General features: G+C 33.0%; 2 protein-coding genes across 2 annotated transcripts; both read left to right on the forward strand.

Annotated features, from left to right (window-relative positions):
- Positions 1-10,456, forward strand: LOC136818038 (proton-coupled folate transporter-like). Its single transcript, XM_067074401.1, has 5 exons — positions 1-880; positions 1,183-1,434; positions 1,736-1,819; positions 8,454-8,610; positions 9,851-10,456. Exons 1-5 carry the CDS (start codon positions 79-81, stop codon positions 9,987-9,989), a joined length of 1,434 nt encoding a protein of 477 aa, XP_066930502.1. The 5' UTR covers positions 1-78; the 3' UTR covers positions 9,990-10,456.
- Positions 10,457-11,593: 1,137 nt separating this feature from the next.
- LOC136818059 (lysosomal proton-coupled steroid conjugate and bile acid symporter SLC46A3-like) lies at positions 11,594-16,965 on the forward strand. The gene is made up of 5 exons (XM_067074422.1): positions 11,594-12,431; positions 12,996-13,247; positions 13,492-13,575; positions 15,503-15,659; positions 16,289-16,965. Exons 1-5 carry the CDS (start codon positions 11,627-11,629, stop codon positions 16,383-16,385), a joined length of 1,395 nt encoding a protein of 464 aa, XP_066930523.1. The 5' UTR covers positions 11,594-11,626; the 3' UTR covers positions 16,386-16,965.
- Positions 16,966-17,957: the final 992 nt, after the last annotated feature.

Raw genomic sequence — 17,957 nt, forward strand, 5'->3', positions numbered from 1 at the left:
ATTCAAACTAGGTAAAAAATTTTTTTCTCACAAATCTGAAGTAGAATTATATTCAAAGTTGAAGGAAAAAGTGATAAAATGAGAAAAACTACAATCATAGAACCAATTTTGTTTGGATTTATGTTCTGTCGTTATATGTTATTGGATACTGAAGATCAGCTCATTTACATGAAAACTTGTTTGAGAGCCTTCAACACATCGTTTTGTGATGCAATTTACCAGAATGGTACTGCCTTTAAGGCTGAACAGAGTGAACTCCAGAATGAGTCAGCCAAATGGAAAGTGTATTTGAGTATTGTCCGGACTATACCGCCTGTTATAATGACAATCATCTACTCATCTTGGTCAGATTATGTTGGTCGGAAAAATGTTATTGTACTGCCTGTAATCGGATCCTCTATATCAGCAATGAGTTTTATATTAAATTCACAATACATTCAATCACCTGTTTACTATATATTGGTTGGTGAATTATTTGCTGCTCCTTTTGGAAACTTTGTTGCAATGATTTCAGCTACTTTTTGTTATGCAGCTGATATTACACCGATATCTTTCCGTACGCAAAGGACTGTTATTTTGGAATCAATGATATACATTGCAGGTGCAATTGGACATTTTAGTGGTGGACAGATATTGTATAACTTCGGTTTTCAATATGTTTATGGATTAACTTTATTCATTGATATCCTTCAAATCATTTACTGGATGTTTATTGAAGAATCTTATGAATCAACCGTGCAGCAAAAGAAGAAAAGCTTACTGGAAATGTTTACTTTAGAAACTTTCACTAAAGTCTTCAAATTTTTGAGCAAAAGTCGAGATGGTAATAGAAGAAGCATAATTTGGACCTTGTTTGTTTGCTTCTCGTTCAGTTCTCTCTGTAAGTATAGATTCATGTTGATTTTCATTGTTAATCTGACCCCTCTCATAGATAATTGTGATGTCCAATTTGCTGACGGATTTTTACTTCTATAAGGATTGTCTTTGTTGGCTGAATGGGGGAGGGGGGTAAATTAACTGTAATTTTAATTGAATTTGAATTGCATCTTATTGAAAATATGGAAAATTAGAATTCAATTGGGGGCTGTTCATTTTAAATTTGGTAGAGCCTTGATCCGATTAGAACTAGCCCTTCAAAATGGCTTAATAACTGTTTGTAATATTTTATATTTTTTCGTCCAGATTTCATGACTTTGAACAGTGCAACAATACTTTATTTGTTGCACACACCATTTCAATTCCTTCCAACACAAATTGGATACTTTCTTGGTGGAACTCTGCTGTTGAAATTTCTTGGCTCGCTGTTCATCAATCTTGTGTTTGTTCATTGTTTGAAGATGAGAGATTTTTATGTCATGCTGATTTCATTTACAACTTACACAGGATTGTTCATATCTATGGCAGCTGCAAAGAATGACTGGCAGATATACTCAGGTGTGTATAATTGAATTGTAAGACTGGTTGATATTTTAATCATTATGAATTCGAAGTTTTAAATCTCCGAGATGCAAAAATGGTTTGTAATGGTTATAAGGAAATTTTGACAAGAAACTTCAAAGAAACTGAATGTCATTTTGCAACTTCAGAAAATTGCTTAGTAATTGCATGCGTGCATGTGTCTAACACGTGCCTTATATGTTATCATAAAATGACCCGTAGAAACTCATTAATTTTAAGTGGACATTTTGATTATGATCCCTACAAATAACTCTACAATGGTTTTTTTTATTTTAAGCTGGAGCATGGTCTTTTGGAGTCGGAGTTGCAATAGCTGTTATCCGTGGAAAACTATCCAAAATTGCTGCATTTGATGAGCAAGGTAAAACAAATTATATCAAACTTTGCATTGCAAAGACTAGTCAGTAAAGCTATAAAACCTCTTGATATGATTGAAAACATAAGGAAAAGGCAATGGAAAAAGAGGGATTGTATTTAGAATTATACTTGACGGCTCCCGTCGTCGCAAACGTCTATTTAGCTTGCGCATCAATCAAAAGCCCTTAAGATTGTATTGTCGATGCTCTCTAAATCTATCTTATTAAGGCAATTTGCATTAGTTTGCATCAACGATGGAAGTACACGTTTTTTTTTTTCTTTTTAAAATAACAGTTTCTTTTTGCCGTCGGTGCGTGCGGTCGTGCTCTGAGAAACTGTTTTTTTTTAACTTTCGATCTCTCTTGACGAAAGTGTTTCTATAACAAAAAGATAAACATTACTATTTCCTTTGGCTAGAAATAGTAAACACAAAAACAAGTGGAAAGGTTTTTAGGACTTCTTGGCCCCTTGGGTCAAGAAACCCTAATCGACTCTTTGAGAAGCCCATCTTGGGTGATTGTCTCCTTGGTATTCATGTCCAAGGCCTCCTGTTCTGTTAGTGATCTGAATTCAACTATAAAGAATTCAGTGTGTTGTAATTTATAACAAACTATACCTATTTGAAAGTTAAAGCGGTACAATAACTTTTCGTAAAAGATTACACGAAACAACCTTTTTATAAATAACTTCTTGAGTAGGCAAAGATTTGTTCTCAAACTTTGTACACTCTTTTCTTACATAATAACAAAGTTATAGTATAATTTATAGCCAGTAACTCTTTGTAGTTACTGATTTAAAATTTTTGACACACGATTTTGAAACCGTTAACCTCAAATCGTATAAAATTGCTTCTGGCAAGATATACATATATATTATAATTACTAGTACACAAAACCATAAAAATACTTTTATTTCTACTATATTTAATTGTTTCCCATATACTTTTCTGCTTTTTTGCAACGTTTTAGTTGTTTTTCATAAAAAAAATTAGCCTAAAAGTGTCTCAGACACTTTACAGAAAAATTGTTGAAAGTCGGTCTAGAACCCGGTTTGGCGCTACCAGTGAAGTCATATCATCAGATTTCGTTATTTTTGTGCATTGTTTTGGACCAGACTTCTGTCTTGGTCACTCAAGTTTACTTCTGGATTACTTTCTCCTAAACTTATCTACATTACCTTTTCTATTACCTACTTCTTCTTACTATGTCTAATAGTACAAAAAGAGGACCTACATCACCTCTCGAAGATGTAAGTCAGAGCATTGAAGATCTAAGAACTGACTTCATTACGCAGAAAAAACAAAAAGTCCACTTTGGTATTTCTAGAATCAAAAAACCTCGTTCAAACTCACAATCATCTTCCACCTCTTCCTCTTCTAAAAACACCAAAGAAAAACCTGCTGACTCTTCTGAAGAAAATGTTGTTCTGGAATCTGGCTTTGAAACGAATAGATCTAAACCCAATCCACTTATTCTTCAAGAACCACCAAAGAAGAAAAAGATCAAAGTCATTCTCCATGAACACAATTTTGAAAAACCTTATAATCTAGTGGAATTAAACTCCCACGTCAAAAATTTTTCTTTCCTTTCTGCTAATGAAGCACACACAAAAACCACTACTCTTATTTGTGAAATAGACATTAGTGAAATAGAATTCCTTTTGGACAAAGACAATTGGAGTGAAAAAATTAAATCAATTTCTATCGACAAAAAATCAAATCTTCTGGATAGTTATTGCATAAATAAACTAGCAAAAGAACCAGAATCTGGTCCACCTGTCAGCCTCCAACTTGTTTTTGACCACTTGGAATACTATGTAACCAAAGTATACAATCTCAGAAGAGAAGGAAATCTTGTTGTTTTTGAAGTTTTAAAAGGTGATATAGAAGACGACTTTCCACTTACCATAAAGGCTAACAATTCTGTTAGTAAGCACTTTGTCAGGAAATATGATCCTATCGAAAACTACATTATCCAATGTAAAAAATGCTTAAAATTTGGTCATGTTCAATCCATTTGTAAAACTAAAAATCCTTTATGTAGTTGGTGTGGTAAAGAAAACTGTAGAAGGAAGTGTTCTCAGAAATGTTGTGTGAACTGTGAAAAAAACCATTCGTCTTTTTATAGAGGATGTAGTGTTTATAAAAGTTTAGTTGAAAAAGCTACTGTCACACGTAGTGACAGACAAAAGTCTTCCAAGATATCTGCAATCAATAATTCTGTTAAAGAAGTAAAAAATTCATACAGCCAACTTGAAAAGACATATGCACAAGTTGCAAACTTTAGTCAAGAATCTGTCACCCTACAAACCAGTGTAAAAACCTGTACGGAAGGAATGGACTCAATACAATCACAAGTCACTGAAATTTCTACTCTGCTAGGAACAATCTCTGATAACACCAAAACCCTTTTTACAAACGTCAATATTTTAGAGAAAACCGTTAGCAAAATCAGTAACAGCCTCTCTTCTATTACATCCAGAATCGACAATTTAGAAAAACAAAATAAAATCATTTGCCATACTCTATCTGAAGTCAAAGACAACTATGTAACCAAAGAACATCTCTCTTCTGAACTTTCTTCAGAAATTCTTTCAGTATATGAAAAATCGGTTGACATCGAAACTCTATCTTTAATTCTTTTTGAAGCTTGCTATGCTATTGAGCAACAGAAAATGACTACACACATTGACATTTGCTTTCATCTTCAATCCATCATGAAGAGACACCATAACAAATTTGATAAAGAAAACTTCCTGAATTCCCTAGATGAACTCAGAAATACCTCTTTAATTCTTGAAGAACCACCGATGTCCCTATCTCCAAAATGATGAGCTTAAAAATAATCCAATTAAACCTTAACGGATTTAAATCGAAAAAACAAGATCTACAAACTCTCTTAGCTGAAGAAAAACCTGACATAGTTTGTTTGAACGAAACAAAGCTAATTAACAAAGAGACCATCAAAATCAAACACTATACAGCTATCATGAACAATAGAAAGAATAGAAGAACTTTAAAATCTTATGGAGGAGGGACAGCCATCCTAATTAGAGAGGATATTGCACATGATGAGATAAGGAAATATCAAATAGGGAAATACGAAATGCTTTTAATTAAAATTTTTCCTGACTCGCTAAATATGTCAAAATCTTTTCATCTCTGTTGCTGCTATTTTCCACCTACTTTTACAGCAGATACTGAAGTTTTAAAACTTCTCTTTCTTCCAAATACAATCATAGTCGGAGACCTAAATTCTAAACACCATACCTGGGGCAGTATAAAAGACAATCATAGAGGTACTACTTTTAGGAAATTGTATGATGATAACAACTTTGAAACATATGTGATGCCACCAAACTTTAAAACCAAAAAAGGTGAATTTAAAGAAGTTATACAACAAGTTATAACATCTCCTATTAGATTCTTTCAAATTGAGCACATTACTTCGCTTAAATCCATTGGTTCTGACCATCTACCTGTCTCTTTTTCTTTCTTTGATCCTACAGCACCTAAAAAATCAAAGTTTGTTAAACTTTACCATAAACTTAACCTTGAGACTGCTGCTAGGATCATAAATCAATTTTCTTGTGACAAAACTTTTGGAACAAAGAATGTCGAAGAAAAAACGAACAAACTGATCTCCATCCTTCAAGACATAGATAAACATGTACCAACTAAGTTGATACCAAGTAAAAACCAGGGTATGTCTATTGAAACCAGAAAATTGATAAAAGAAAGAAGAAGTATAATCAATCTGTTAAGAAAAAATAAAAATAACATCTTTTTGAGAAGCAGAAAAACAGAATTAAACAGACAGATCAAACAACATATAAGAGATAGCGATGATGCAAGATTCGAGCTCATGAAGAAAAGAATTAATGTTAGAGAAACAACCAAAAAGACCTGGAAATATATTAAAACAATTCTAGATGGTGAAAAATGCAACACACAGCATAAAGATAAAGTTTTTGTCAAAGAAGATGGCTCTAAGGTGAAAGATAAACAAGACATAGCTAATTCCTTTAAAGAAAGACAAGAAAAAATTTTCCAACCAAATATTTCCTCTGACAGAAGGCATAAGTATATTGTCGACCACTGGTTTGAGAACACTCTTTTTCATAGAAGAGAACGTTTTTCTATCTATCACATGTTTGATCCTCTCTTGACTAGATTTGAAGTCGAAGAAAAAATAACACATCAAGAGGTTGACAATGTTCTAAAGTCCCTCAAAGTCCACAAAGCACCTGGCCATGATGCCATACAAAATAAACTTCTTTCCACACTCTCTCCTCTCCTTATATCACCACTTACTTCTCTTTTTAATGACTGGTTGAATAATTCCATCTTCCCAGATTCATTAAAAACTGCAAAAATCTCGATGATCCCCAAAGTAGTGAACACAAACAAGATCTCAGAACATAGGCCAATTAGCCTTCTTCCTACTATTGGTAAGATCTTCGAGAAAATCCTTGCAGATAGAATATACAATTGGGCTGAAAATAACAACATTTTAAACAAGGAGCAGTCTGGCTTTAGAGCTAAAAGAAGTACAGTAGATAATCTTTTCCTTTTACTCAACGACTATCAAGAGGCAAAAATCAAGGGTGAAAGAATGCATGCAGTCTTTGTGGATTTTGAGAAGGCTTTTGACAAAGTCAACCACTCTCTTCTTCTTTTTAAACTAAACTCTTTAGGTATCCCAAAATACCTCCTAAACATCCTTCATAGTTACCTTAAAGACAGGAAGGCTTATATTAAATACTCTCACTTTAAATCAAACATTTTTTCTTTGAAAGCAGGAGTACCTCAGGGCTCCTGTCTTTCACCTATCCTTTTTTCTCTCTTTGTCTGTGACATTCCCAAACCATCTAGTGATACAACAAAGATGACCCAGTTTGCAGACGATCTGGCTGCCTGGGAAAGGTATAAGAGAGTATATGACTCAAATTTAGACGAGTATATTGAACTTTTGTTTGAATGGTTTAGTAAATGGGGGCTAGTAGTCAATATGGATAAAACCAAACATGTGAATTTCGGTAGGAGTAAAATGTCAATTTGGGTTAGAAATGTGAGACTCAAAAAAGATAATAAGATCAAATTCCTAGGTCTCCAACTCGACAAGCAACTAAATCTGGTTTCCTATATAACAAGCAAGATTAATAAATCATACCATCTTTTAAATTTTCTTCAAACACTAAAAAATCAGTATCACATGTCCAAAAATAAATTATTAATGTTATACAAAAGCCTTTTGAGATCAAGGTTAGAATATTCGCATATTTGTCTACTTTCTATTTCCAATGCTCAGATGTACAATATGGAAAAAATACAAAATAGGGCACTAAGAATTATCTTAGGGAAACCTAGATGGACTAGGATAACTGAATTATATAGAGAAGCAAGAGTTACTTCTTTGGAAGATAGGATAAAACGACTTTCAAAAAATTGGCTACTTGCTAGCAATGGTATACAACATCACCCACTCAATAATTATAACTTTTTAAATAGGCCGAATGCAGAAAAAAAGACACTTTATGAAAAACTTGTCTCATTTTAACATTTATTAAATTTTTAGTTTGATTATTAACAATTTTCTTTTCTATTTATATTTATAATACACATATACATATCACTCAAAAAATAATTCCTTTTTAGTTTAATTTTCATTCACACAAATAAAATATTTATACCTTCGTACCTTTACAATCAGAATACAGACAGGTCCTACTAGGATTCCATTATGTCAGCTTTGCTTCGAATAAAAAACCTTTCTCCTTATTACAATACTTTAATTAAAATAAACAGTTATCAGTAATAACAACGATCCATTTTTAGAATTTTTAAAGATTTTTAAACAGTTGGGACAGAGCCTGTCAGGTTCATATCCCACTACACACGCACCGAACTCACATATTACGTTTTAGTAATACAAACCATATTCTTTTTAACCCCTATGTTATCTTTTTATAATAGCCAATAATCTCTATTTTAAATTAATTATTTTTATATCCAAGCTCTCTTCACGACCTTCCGAAATCCGCTTTTATTATAAAACATTCAATTGTTATATACCTCTTTAATACTTTTGCATATAATCTTTTTTATACATGCTTAGCACCTTGTGCTTTACTAATTCTTCTTTTTTTTAGGCATATACTCTTCTTTTTAGGCATAAATCCCTTAACCCTCAGTAAGCTGAATGCAGGAACTAAGATGTTTAAACAAAATCCACAATGGGCAAAGGTAGTCTAAATAGATTACGACGCCCCTCAAAACAACATCACACATCATCTGGAAGTACACGTTTTTTTTTTTTAAGAAACACACTTTTAAGAAACATGAGGCTCAGAATGCCTAAAAACTAAGAAACATCTAAGAAACATGCTGAGGCTGAGAATGAGAAAATAACATTTTTTAATTCGGTTTTTTTAAGAATCTTCCAATCAAGCCTTTCATAAGGCTGATTATGTCAAAAAGTTTAGAAACATGTAAGAAACATTTAAGGCTCAAAAGCCCGATTTCTTAAGAAACATTGAGGCTGCTTGGTAAAACTAGTTTCTTAAAAAAAAAAAAAACGTGTACATCGAGCAGTGGGAAGATTTCTCGTTATATCCCAGATGTTCCAATTTTTTTTTAGGGAGATTGTTTTCACTGATCTCATCTGTTGAAGTTTTGGTATCATTATTCTCTGGGGTTACCATCACAAGTATTTATAAAGCTACGGTGGACATTGAGCCTGCATTTGTCTTTTATCTCGTTGGTGCTTCTTCAATTTTGCCATTTTGTTTGACTTTGTAAGTACTTTAAACCTTGAAAACTTCTTCGTTTGCTCATTGCAATTGCATTGTTTTTACTATTATAAAGTTTTTGTTACCCGTTTTTTATAAGAACATCCAAAACTTTTGAAGCCTTCGTACCTTTTTAAAGTTTCAACCCTAAGAATGTTTTTGAAATGCTTTTATTTTCACCATTTTGAGAGTATTTTCGTGCATTTTTCTAATTAATTGGATGTTTTAGAGAAAAAAAGCCTTGAAATGTTGTTAAATATTTCTTAATATCGACGCCTTATGGTTATGCTCTTTTATATCGGGTGTACCACAAAAAGGTTTCGCTCTTTGAAACTAATTTTCTAGAAATCTAAAAATTTTAAAGGAACCATTCCTATTTCATTGGAAAGAAGAAAAATAAACTTAAATTTTGATGGGTCATTTATTAAATTCGATTCATTAGTTCAAAAGTTACGCTCTTAATTGAATAAAAAAGTTATTTTCGGAAAGTGCTCAAAAACGTTAAAAATCGATCAAATTAAACAGAAGCATAATTACATGATACATCAGTATTTTCGTTTCAGTCATTAAAAATGAAAATTGGCTGTCTAAATGAGCTTTTGTTATATAAAGGAAGGTTGAATTTCAATGAAAGGAAGAAAATTCGTCGAAAGAGGCCAAAAAATCTGGTAAAATTCATAAAAATACATCAAATATGGATTTCGAGGTAGATCCAGCCTTACATAGACTATCCAGTCTAGAACCAAAAATCTGAGGAAAATTTCGGTAAAAAGTAAATTGAATTGATTTTGATGAAGATTTTAAACCCTTGCAGCCCTTCAGTTTGAAAATTTATGTGTTTAATTGCTGAAATATGCACTTAATCATGTAAAGGCTATTGCGATGGCCAAATTTAAAATAAAAATTTGATAGGTCGATTTTAAACGTTTTCAAGCACTTTCTGGAAGTAACTTTTTTATTTAATTGAGCATAACTTTTGATCTAATCAATCGAATTTAATAAACAACCCATCAAAATTTAAGTCTCTTTTTCTTATTTCCAAAATAGGAATGGTTCTTTGAAAATTTTTAGATTTAGAGAAAATTAGTTTTAAAGAGCGAAACTTTTTTATGGCACACCCGGTAGTTTGTTCTTATAAAATAGCAGTTGTAGATATTTTTGAAACATGAACCCGTTCAATCACAATGACATATTTTTCAGAAAAGTTATATCTAAATAATGGTTTCAATTTCTTTTCAAACTTTAGATATTTGATCAAACTTGAAAATGAGGATAGGAAGCGAGAAGATTGTTGCCCTGCTGCTTTTGAAGGAACACCTTTGTTGAAAAGTCAAACCTTCAACAAAGAAAGCAATGATGACTATTCATCGACTGACAATCTCTGATTTCTCTTGGTATATTACAATTACAACATACAAGGTATAGACTAAGGCATTTTACAGGTTTAGATAGACACAGCAGCATTATATTGCTGGAAAGTCTGTCTCATCAGACAGAGATTGAACACACGATGTAACTAATGACATGGTATGACCCCACTTGACATTTTTTTAAATCCTATGTAAATGTAAATATTGTTGTCGTTAAACATTTTTATATAGTTTTCTATTTGTAGCCTTTTTTTATTGAATCAAATTGTTTGATTAGCTTTGATTGCTAATCGGTCCATGAAAACATTTGAATTGCAATCAAATTTACGGTTCTTCATAGATTGGAATCGTGTTTCTGCTCGTTTGATGTGACTAAATCGATTGACTTTGATTCAGCCTAGGTTTGCCACAAAAATGTTTCTCTCTTTCAGTGTATTTTTTAATTTCGAATCTCAAAAGAAGCGTTGGAAATAACCAGGGAAAACTAAACTTTTGATGGTTGATCCTACAATTTGATCTACTATAGTATCGACTTTTTAACGGTATTTTATAAAACACTACAATCTTGAAATTAAAACACCTTAGTAGCAATCAAAGTTACTTTTTATCCATTTTAAGCATGATGACTTAGATCCAATCGACGAAATGGACTATCAAAATTCTTTTTCCCTTGTGGCGCACCTAGTTTGGTGCACAGTTACTTTTTAGGACTCACTCAGAAAAGAATAATCTTTATTTCAAAATTTTTTTAATCGAAGTTTACGGAATGCCTTGATTACATCAGTGTCATCTAATACCAATGTAATACCGATTCACTTTGCTCAAATGTCAATCAAACAAAAACTGGGCTCTTCATTTTCTACTGGCTTCAAACGTACTCCAATAAAAATAACTCAGTAAAAAATTGATCATCAAATTAATACATCATATAAAATATAGAAAGATTTTTGATATTATAACAAAGAATATATATTGAAAAATAATTTAAGTCAAAATTTTTTAACAATTTATAAAATAGCATAAGTATCGGAAAAAATATTTATTGGAAAATTATCTTTAAAATCACGGATATAAATAAACATTACATAAATAATTTTATAGCTCATATTCTTATATTATATATATAATAACTATTTTTACAAATTTATTACAGTATTATCAACATAATCATGACAGGTTTTTAAAACAAGACATATTATACATTTTATATCAAGTTTAATATTTATCTTTGATTATCTAGTTACATACATGACCTTTCTCACTAAGATATTTCTTACATAGAAGTCGTAAATAAGACGACTTAAGTATACGTTATTTTCTTGTGAGTTTGGTATGAGAGTGTATCTGTGTTCCTTATTTCGAGTTTCTATGCAGCTAAAGATTGCTACTAGTCTTTTGAGCTTAAGTGTTTCATACTGTTTACAGTGTTAAAAGTTCCTTCGTTTCAGACAGATTCCCGTCTTAGCAAAGTCTGCAAAGAGACTTTTCCGTCTCAAAATTCTGCATAATTCTGCAAAATCTTAAGAATACATTGTGCTAATTTGCAGTGTAGAATTGCTTTTCCATCACAGACGAAAAAAACTTGCTTTGACCACTGCTGTATTATTTTTTCTAGATCAATCGATAAATAAATAACAATAATAATAACAAAAATGGTTGAATCAAGATATGTGGAACCGGTGTTGCTTGGTTACATGTTTTTCTTATACTCAGCCATGACTTTGAGTCAACAGTTAGTGTACCGTAAAACATGCATCCGGCAATTCAACACTTCATATTGTCACCTCATATCCGAATCAAAAAATGAAACATTATACAAACATGATTCTGATCTAATCCAAAAGGAGACTTCCCAGTGGATAATGTATCTGTCTATAATACGAACAATCCCAGCGGTAATATCAACTCTGGTTTGTACAGCTTATTTTGATCTTGTTGGTCGTAAACGTATTATGATTATGCCTATAATAGGTGCAACGCTGGTCACTATTAGTGATTTAGCAAATTCGTATTACCTTTCTTCATCAATCGTATGGATGTTTTTTGGAGCATTCCTTGATGGCTTATTTGGTCAATTTGCATCCATCCTAGCATCTGCTTTTGCTTATTTAGCAGATACAACCAGTGTAGAGAATCGAACCAGAAGAGTAATTCTACTGGAATCAATGGTTTTTCTTGGTGGATGTATTGCAGAGATTGGAACTGGACAGCTACTACAGCATTATGGTTTTCTACCACCTTTTATAATGGTGTTGTTGGTTCTGGTCATGGTTATCATTTATTGGTTTTTCTTGAGAGAATCGTACCCACCTACTGATGGAGAATCAAAGATTGGCTTTTTTGCTATCATTCGTGAAAAACTGTTCAAAAGAGGCTATAAAATGATATCGGACCAAAATACCGTCAGACGACGGAAGATAATTTTGTTATGGCTTTACTTCTTTATTGCCTTATTTAGTAAGTCGTTTTTCAACTTTATTGGCATTTTCTAGTTGCCGGGTAGCTCAGTCTTTTGAGCATTCGCCTTACAATTCAAGGATTGTACGTTTGATCCTCGGTCACCGCCAACTCCGCGGATGAGTATCATGGATTGGGTAATATGATCCAAGTGGTAGGTTACTGGGAGCTGACAGTAGGCGTGGCGCCTACCTTAACATTCAACCTTCAGGTCTAGCGAAAATAGAATAGCGGGTTAAAGGCTCCCTCACTCCCAGCTCCGCCGACAACCACCAGATGCATATACCTTATTGGTCCATTCTCACTCTACTTTAAAACTACGATCATAACAACATGAATATTTCCGTTGGTCTTACTTTCTTGTCTTTTCTATTTCGATGAAGAGATGCTTCCACAAGTGCGGTTGAGATTTAGCTGGTGATTGTCGTCCATACGGGTGGCATGAAACTAAAGTAAATATCGTCTTAACCTTCATTTTCACAACATAAGCAGCTCTGCACTTTCCCAGAACAATTCAAACTATCGTTGCATCTTTAACAAAATTCCATTTTCGTTTCGTTTCAGTGATGGCTGGCACAATATCAGTTCTTCTCCTCTTCATTTTACGACCACCGATCAGTTTCTCACCTGCAAACATCGGTTTCTTCCTCGCCGAAGCACAAGCAATTAAATTCATTGGTTCACTTTTCGCTAATTGTGTATTGATTCGTGTACTTGGTTGGACCGATAACAGCATTTTATTGATCTATGGGATTACATCAATGGGTTTTTATCTTTCACTTGCATTCTCGTCAACAACTTGGCATATTTATTTGCGTAAGTGAAATCATATGAGAAATTGACTAGCAATTTTACTATCTACCACTAAAATTTTAGATAATGACTTGAAATTGAAATATTCGAATTATTACTTTTTGCATAAGTTCACTTTTGAGAATACTGAGTCATTTTTTCACACTGCCCAATCTTAATTGTCCATTACATAAGGGAAGAAGTTTTCAAATTGTAAGGCAATAAATTCATTATTTGATTAATTGAGCATTTCTTTTTAATGTTTCAGTTGCTATTTGGAATGCTGGTACTGGACTTGGTGCTCCTGCAGTCAGAGGGAAATTATCGAAAATGTTTTCAAAAGAAGATCAAGGTAACGGTCTACTCCTCATTATTTTTATTCTGGACTGGAACATTACTCCTATCAACCCTTAGCGTTACGGTGGGCTTTTATAGGGTCTGATACATAGATTTATAAAGCCCGAAGGGGTTGTGCTTCGGCTGAAAAGTGTGCCTTGGTTAGGTAGGAAATCCTACCTAGGTCACGTGACATTACAATAGAATTTCCGCGCTTTACCAATCAGAAGCTTGGCGGGTTTTCGAAAACAATAGATAGTCTATGAATCTGTGGTCTGATACCATAATGAATTTACAAGGAAATGGTGTCAAAAGTCTTTGCGTGAGAATTTCAATGCAATAACTTCAGACATTTTGACGTCATTCTTTCTAGTAAACTTGAGCCCAGTCTCTAAAACTTGAGCCCAGTCTCTAAAAGTTTAAATGTGTATTATTATTGTCTGTCTGCCTTTAAAATGCTGACCTTTAATTTTATCGAGGTAGCTATGATTTTATGACGATTTGAGATGTGGAAAATGTTTGAATAGGATGAGTGGAAGAATATTATTATACTTACATTGTATAAAAAGTACTGTTTTAAAATCTTAACAGAAAAAACGAAATTACCAATATTCAAGAATAAGAAAAAACGATACAAATTACAGTCAGTGTTAAAAGTTATCCCGTCTCAGTGTAGTATATAAAGAGGGTGTTCCGTCTTAAAATTCTGCATAATTCGCACCAACATTTCAAGGATATGTGCTACTTTGCTGTGTAAAATCAGACGAAAAACTTTGCTTTGACCGCTGGATATTATTAAGCTTGAAATTCCAATTATTGGACCTTCCTCCGGGTACCCCGGTGGAGGTCCTTTAAATTAACCCATGTTCGTCCGTCCGTTCGTTCGTTCGTTCGTTCGTTCGTCTGTTACCATCTTTTCTCGGGATGTTTTTTTGGCACGATGATGCAAAATGATGATTCCTAAAAAGTGACGGAGCCCGATTTTCGAGAAAAAAAATTATGCCGGAAAAACTTGTTTTTTGGCATTTTCTCGAGATTTTATCATTAGTTTTTTCTAATTTTTTGCTCAAAGATGCGAAATAACAATGCCCAAAACATGGCCGAGTCCGATTTTTGAGAAAAATTTTTTTCCGGCCGAAAATGCCGGAAATCACCGTTTTTTTGGATTTACATTGGGCTTTTTCCTTATAATTGGTTGTTTTTCATTCAAAAATATTATTAATAGCAATGTCCACCATCAAGCATGTTTCAACTTTCAATAGAATTGATTTTTGAAGCCGGAACTATTTAAAAATCGCCGGAACAACCTATTTTCGCCGGAAAGACAGTATTTCTTGAATTTCTCGAGCTGTACTTTATATTTTTTGATGAAATTTTGCACGCTGATGCAAAATGACAACACCTAAATTGTGACGGAGCCCGATTTTCGAAAAACATTTTTTTCCGGCCGAAAATGCCGGAAATATGCCGGACGAACTGTTTTTTTGGCATTTTCTCGAGATTTTACCATTATTTTTTTGTGATTTTTTGCAGAAAGATGCGTATTAGCAATGCTCAAAACTCGATTTTTGAGAAAAAAATTTTTCCGGTTGAAAATGGAAATCGCCGGAAATCGCCGTTTTTGCAGATTTTCATTGGACTTTTTCCTTATATTTTATGTTTTTCACAAAAAAAACATTATTGATAACAATGCTCACCATCAAGTATGATTCAATTGTCAATAAAACTGATTTTTGCGACCAGAACTTTCTATTTATTTTTTCCCTACAACCCTTCCCTTCCCCATCAACAATCAATGATGAATTTATTGCGTTATGCATTTTCGCTAAATGCTATATTTTCTGACTGATTTTTTTCATTTTTCTCCTCGCATTGCTATCTAACTTTCATCATCAAGTAGGTCCATTCAGCATCTAGCTTGTTTTCTTTTTTTCTCTACAAAGGTGTATTATTTTCATTGATTGGTTGTATCGAGACCTCTGCTGCTCTTGTGGCAGGTCCAGTTGCTAGTGCTATCTACAAATCAACGGTATCGGAAATTCCAAATGCTGTTTTCTTTATCTTCACTGGTTGCGCTGGTATCATCACTTGTTTTGTATTGTAAGTGTTGTCTATTAAAATTTTTGTAAACGGCTAGAACTCTTATTTTTCAGTCGCTAAAATGTTATTTTAGGTAGTGCAGTAAGAGATCCCTTAAAACTTTTGAGCTTTGCGTTACGCTCATTTCTCATCGCCTTAGCTTTCTTAAAATAACGAGGGCATGCTTTTAGCGTAACTGAACGTTCAAAGCTCAGAGGGAGGGGGTACGAGGGTTTAGGGATGTTGGGTATGTGCGTGCCGTACCTCCGAACCTTTATCCTTAGGGATACTGATTTTTGCTGAAAAGGTGACCCTTAATAAAGAGACAATTTCACAAAAATGTCTTCGATTTAGAATAAATTCTCAAATAATTTGGATAAATTATTTTATAAATAAACTTTTCACTCTTCTTTGACTCGAGTTTGTGAAAAAACCGACCCTTAGAAAGGCTAATTTAAGATTTTCTGACTTTTTGCAACCCTTAGAGAGACTTAAGGTGAAAAACTCGACCCTTCAGTCACGCACATTACCAGCACCCATTCCCAGGGGTTCAAAAGGAGTTTAAGGGTTAAATGGAGGGGTTTCGATGTGTGATTTATCTGGGTTTGATCGTTTTTCGTAGCTATCCATCATTTCTCTCTTTATTTCAGTGTTATCTACCATTTGGACAAGTCAGAAAAGAAATACGAAGAACTCAATGAAGAAGAAGATGGAGAAGAAAGCAGAGTCAAGGCTATCAATTCTTGAGCTATTTTCACGCAAGTTCTCTTCCACGAGTGTAAGATTTGCCCGGTTATTTTATTTGATGTCTTTTGACGTTGTTATTTTCTTTGCATTAATATCTTTATTGTCTTTTTTATATGTTTGAATACTCTCGGGTACCTAATAAGGGGGATAGGAATAAACGGGGTGGATGGAAAAATCTCAAAACTTAATAAGGGGAGTTGGAATAAAAATGTCCTGGATGAAAAATTTTTTGAAAAGGAGGCTAATACAGCAGAATAAGGGTAAGGGAGAGAACTTTCAAAAACATTTCCCAAGAATCACTAAGCGGGGGGGGGGGTAATAAGAAATAATTAGTGCCCCCCTCCCGCTCATTAGGTACCCGAGAGTTAGAGTAAAGAGTAAATTTTGTACATTTGGTTGGAGTATTAATGATAACATGAAATTTTGTTTATTCTATGCAATTTGATTTTGCATTTTTTTATAGTTTTGATAATGTAATTGTAAATTACATTAAATAATTGTCTATATTGTAAATTTACTTAATGTATGTTTTTGGATGATTTACTTATCATGGTAAGATTAAAGGATAATTCTAATTTCACTTACTGTACCAAGGAACATTTAAATTGTCTTCTTCTGTAAAGAAGTGAAAGTAACTTTAAGTTTGGCCTTATTTTGGAAATCTCAGTCTAAAGTTCTTCTCATCATGTTTTTTTTTCTAAGGCAAAACTGAAGTAGTTTAGGTTCAATACTATTTGTACTATTTTGACTTTGAATTGACTTAAAATATTGCCATTCGAGATCATTCGAGGCTCCACATCGCTCTTAAGTTGTTCTTATTTTCCTAGCATTTTTAGTCCTGTTGTTCTTATAGACGTTCTTATAAAAAAAGTGGATATGGTATGAATGATAGACTAAAAACCACGGAAGACGACATAAAATGAGACAAGTGCTACGAGATAAGCGATAGAATTTTCGTAAATTAATTATAAATTTTACCTTCGAAATTCTAAGTTAAGAAATATGCAACATTTCCGAAAATACTGGATAAAAAATCAAGTATTTGCACTAGATCTTTAATATTTAACTAAAAAATTGTGATCATTTCATTTTCCGGCTGAAAATATGCCGGAAATCACCGTTTTTGCAGATTTTCATTGGACTTATTTCCTTATATTTCTTTTTTTTACACAGAAACATTATTGATAACCACCATCAAGCATGATTCAATTGTCAATAAAACTGATTTTTGAAGCCGGAACTTTCTATTTCTTTTTTTCCTACTCTCCTTCCCCCATCAACAATCAATGATGAAATTTAATGCGTTACGCATTTTCTGATTGTTTTCATTTTTCTCTTTATTGTTATCTAACTTTCATCATCAGGTAGGCCCATTCAGCATCTAGCTTGTTTTTACCTAACTTTGGTCAATTTCAAATTAATTTCATCGCATTTTTCAATCCTAAGAAACAGGTTTCCTCACCTTATCAACAATGCCGAAATTTTCACATTAAGCTATCAACAATTTTCATAGAAAGTATATTAAGAGGGTTTCTCCTTGATGGGAACTATAGAAAGTTTCGAATTATTGAA

The sequence above is a fragment of the Clytia hemisphaerica genome, unplaced genomic scaffold, assembly GCF_902728285.1.
Source record: "Clytia hemisphaerica strain Z4C2 unplaced genomic scaffold, Clytia hemisphaerica genome assembly, whole genome shotgun sequence".
NCBI lineage: Eukaryota > Metazoa > Cnidaria > Hydrozoa > Leptothecata > Clytiidae > Clytia > Clytia hemisphaerica.

What these genes read in the sequence shown, in the direction of transcription:
- LOC136818038 (XM_067074401.1), top strand. Translation starts at nt 79, where the DNA reads ATGAGAAAAACTACAATCATAGAACCAATTTTGTTTGGATTTATGTTC. An exon ending in CTTCTCGTTCAGTTCTCTCT is followed by an intron (nt 881 to 1,182) that starts GTAAGTATAGAT and finishes TTTTTCGTCCAG; the next exon opens with ATTTCATGACTTTGAACAGT. An exon ending in TTGCCATTTTGTTTGACTTT is followed by an intron (nt 8,611 to 9,850) that starts GTAAGTACTTTA and finishes TTCAAACTTTAG; the next exon opens with ATATTTGATCAAACTTGAAA.
- LOC136818059 (XM_067074422.1), top strand. Translation starts at nt 11,627, where the DNA reads ATGGTTGAATCAAGATATGTGGAACCGGTGTTGCTTGGTTACATGTTT. An exon ending in GTTTTCAAAAGAAGATCAAG is followed by an intron (nt 13,576 to 15,502) that starts GTAACGGTCTAC and finishes TTCTCTACAAAG; the next exon opens with GTGTATTATTTTCATTGATT. An exon ending in ATCATCACTTGTTTTGTATT is followed by an intron (nt 15,660 to 16,288) that starts GTAAGTGTTGTC and finishes TCTTTATTTCAG; the next exon opens with TGTTATCTACCATTTGGACA.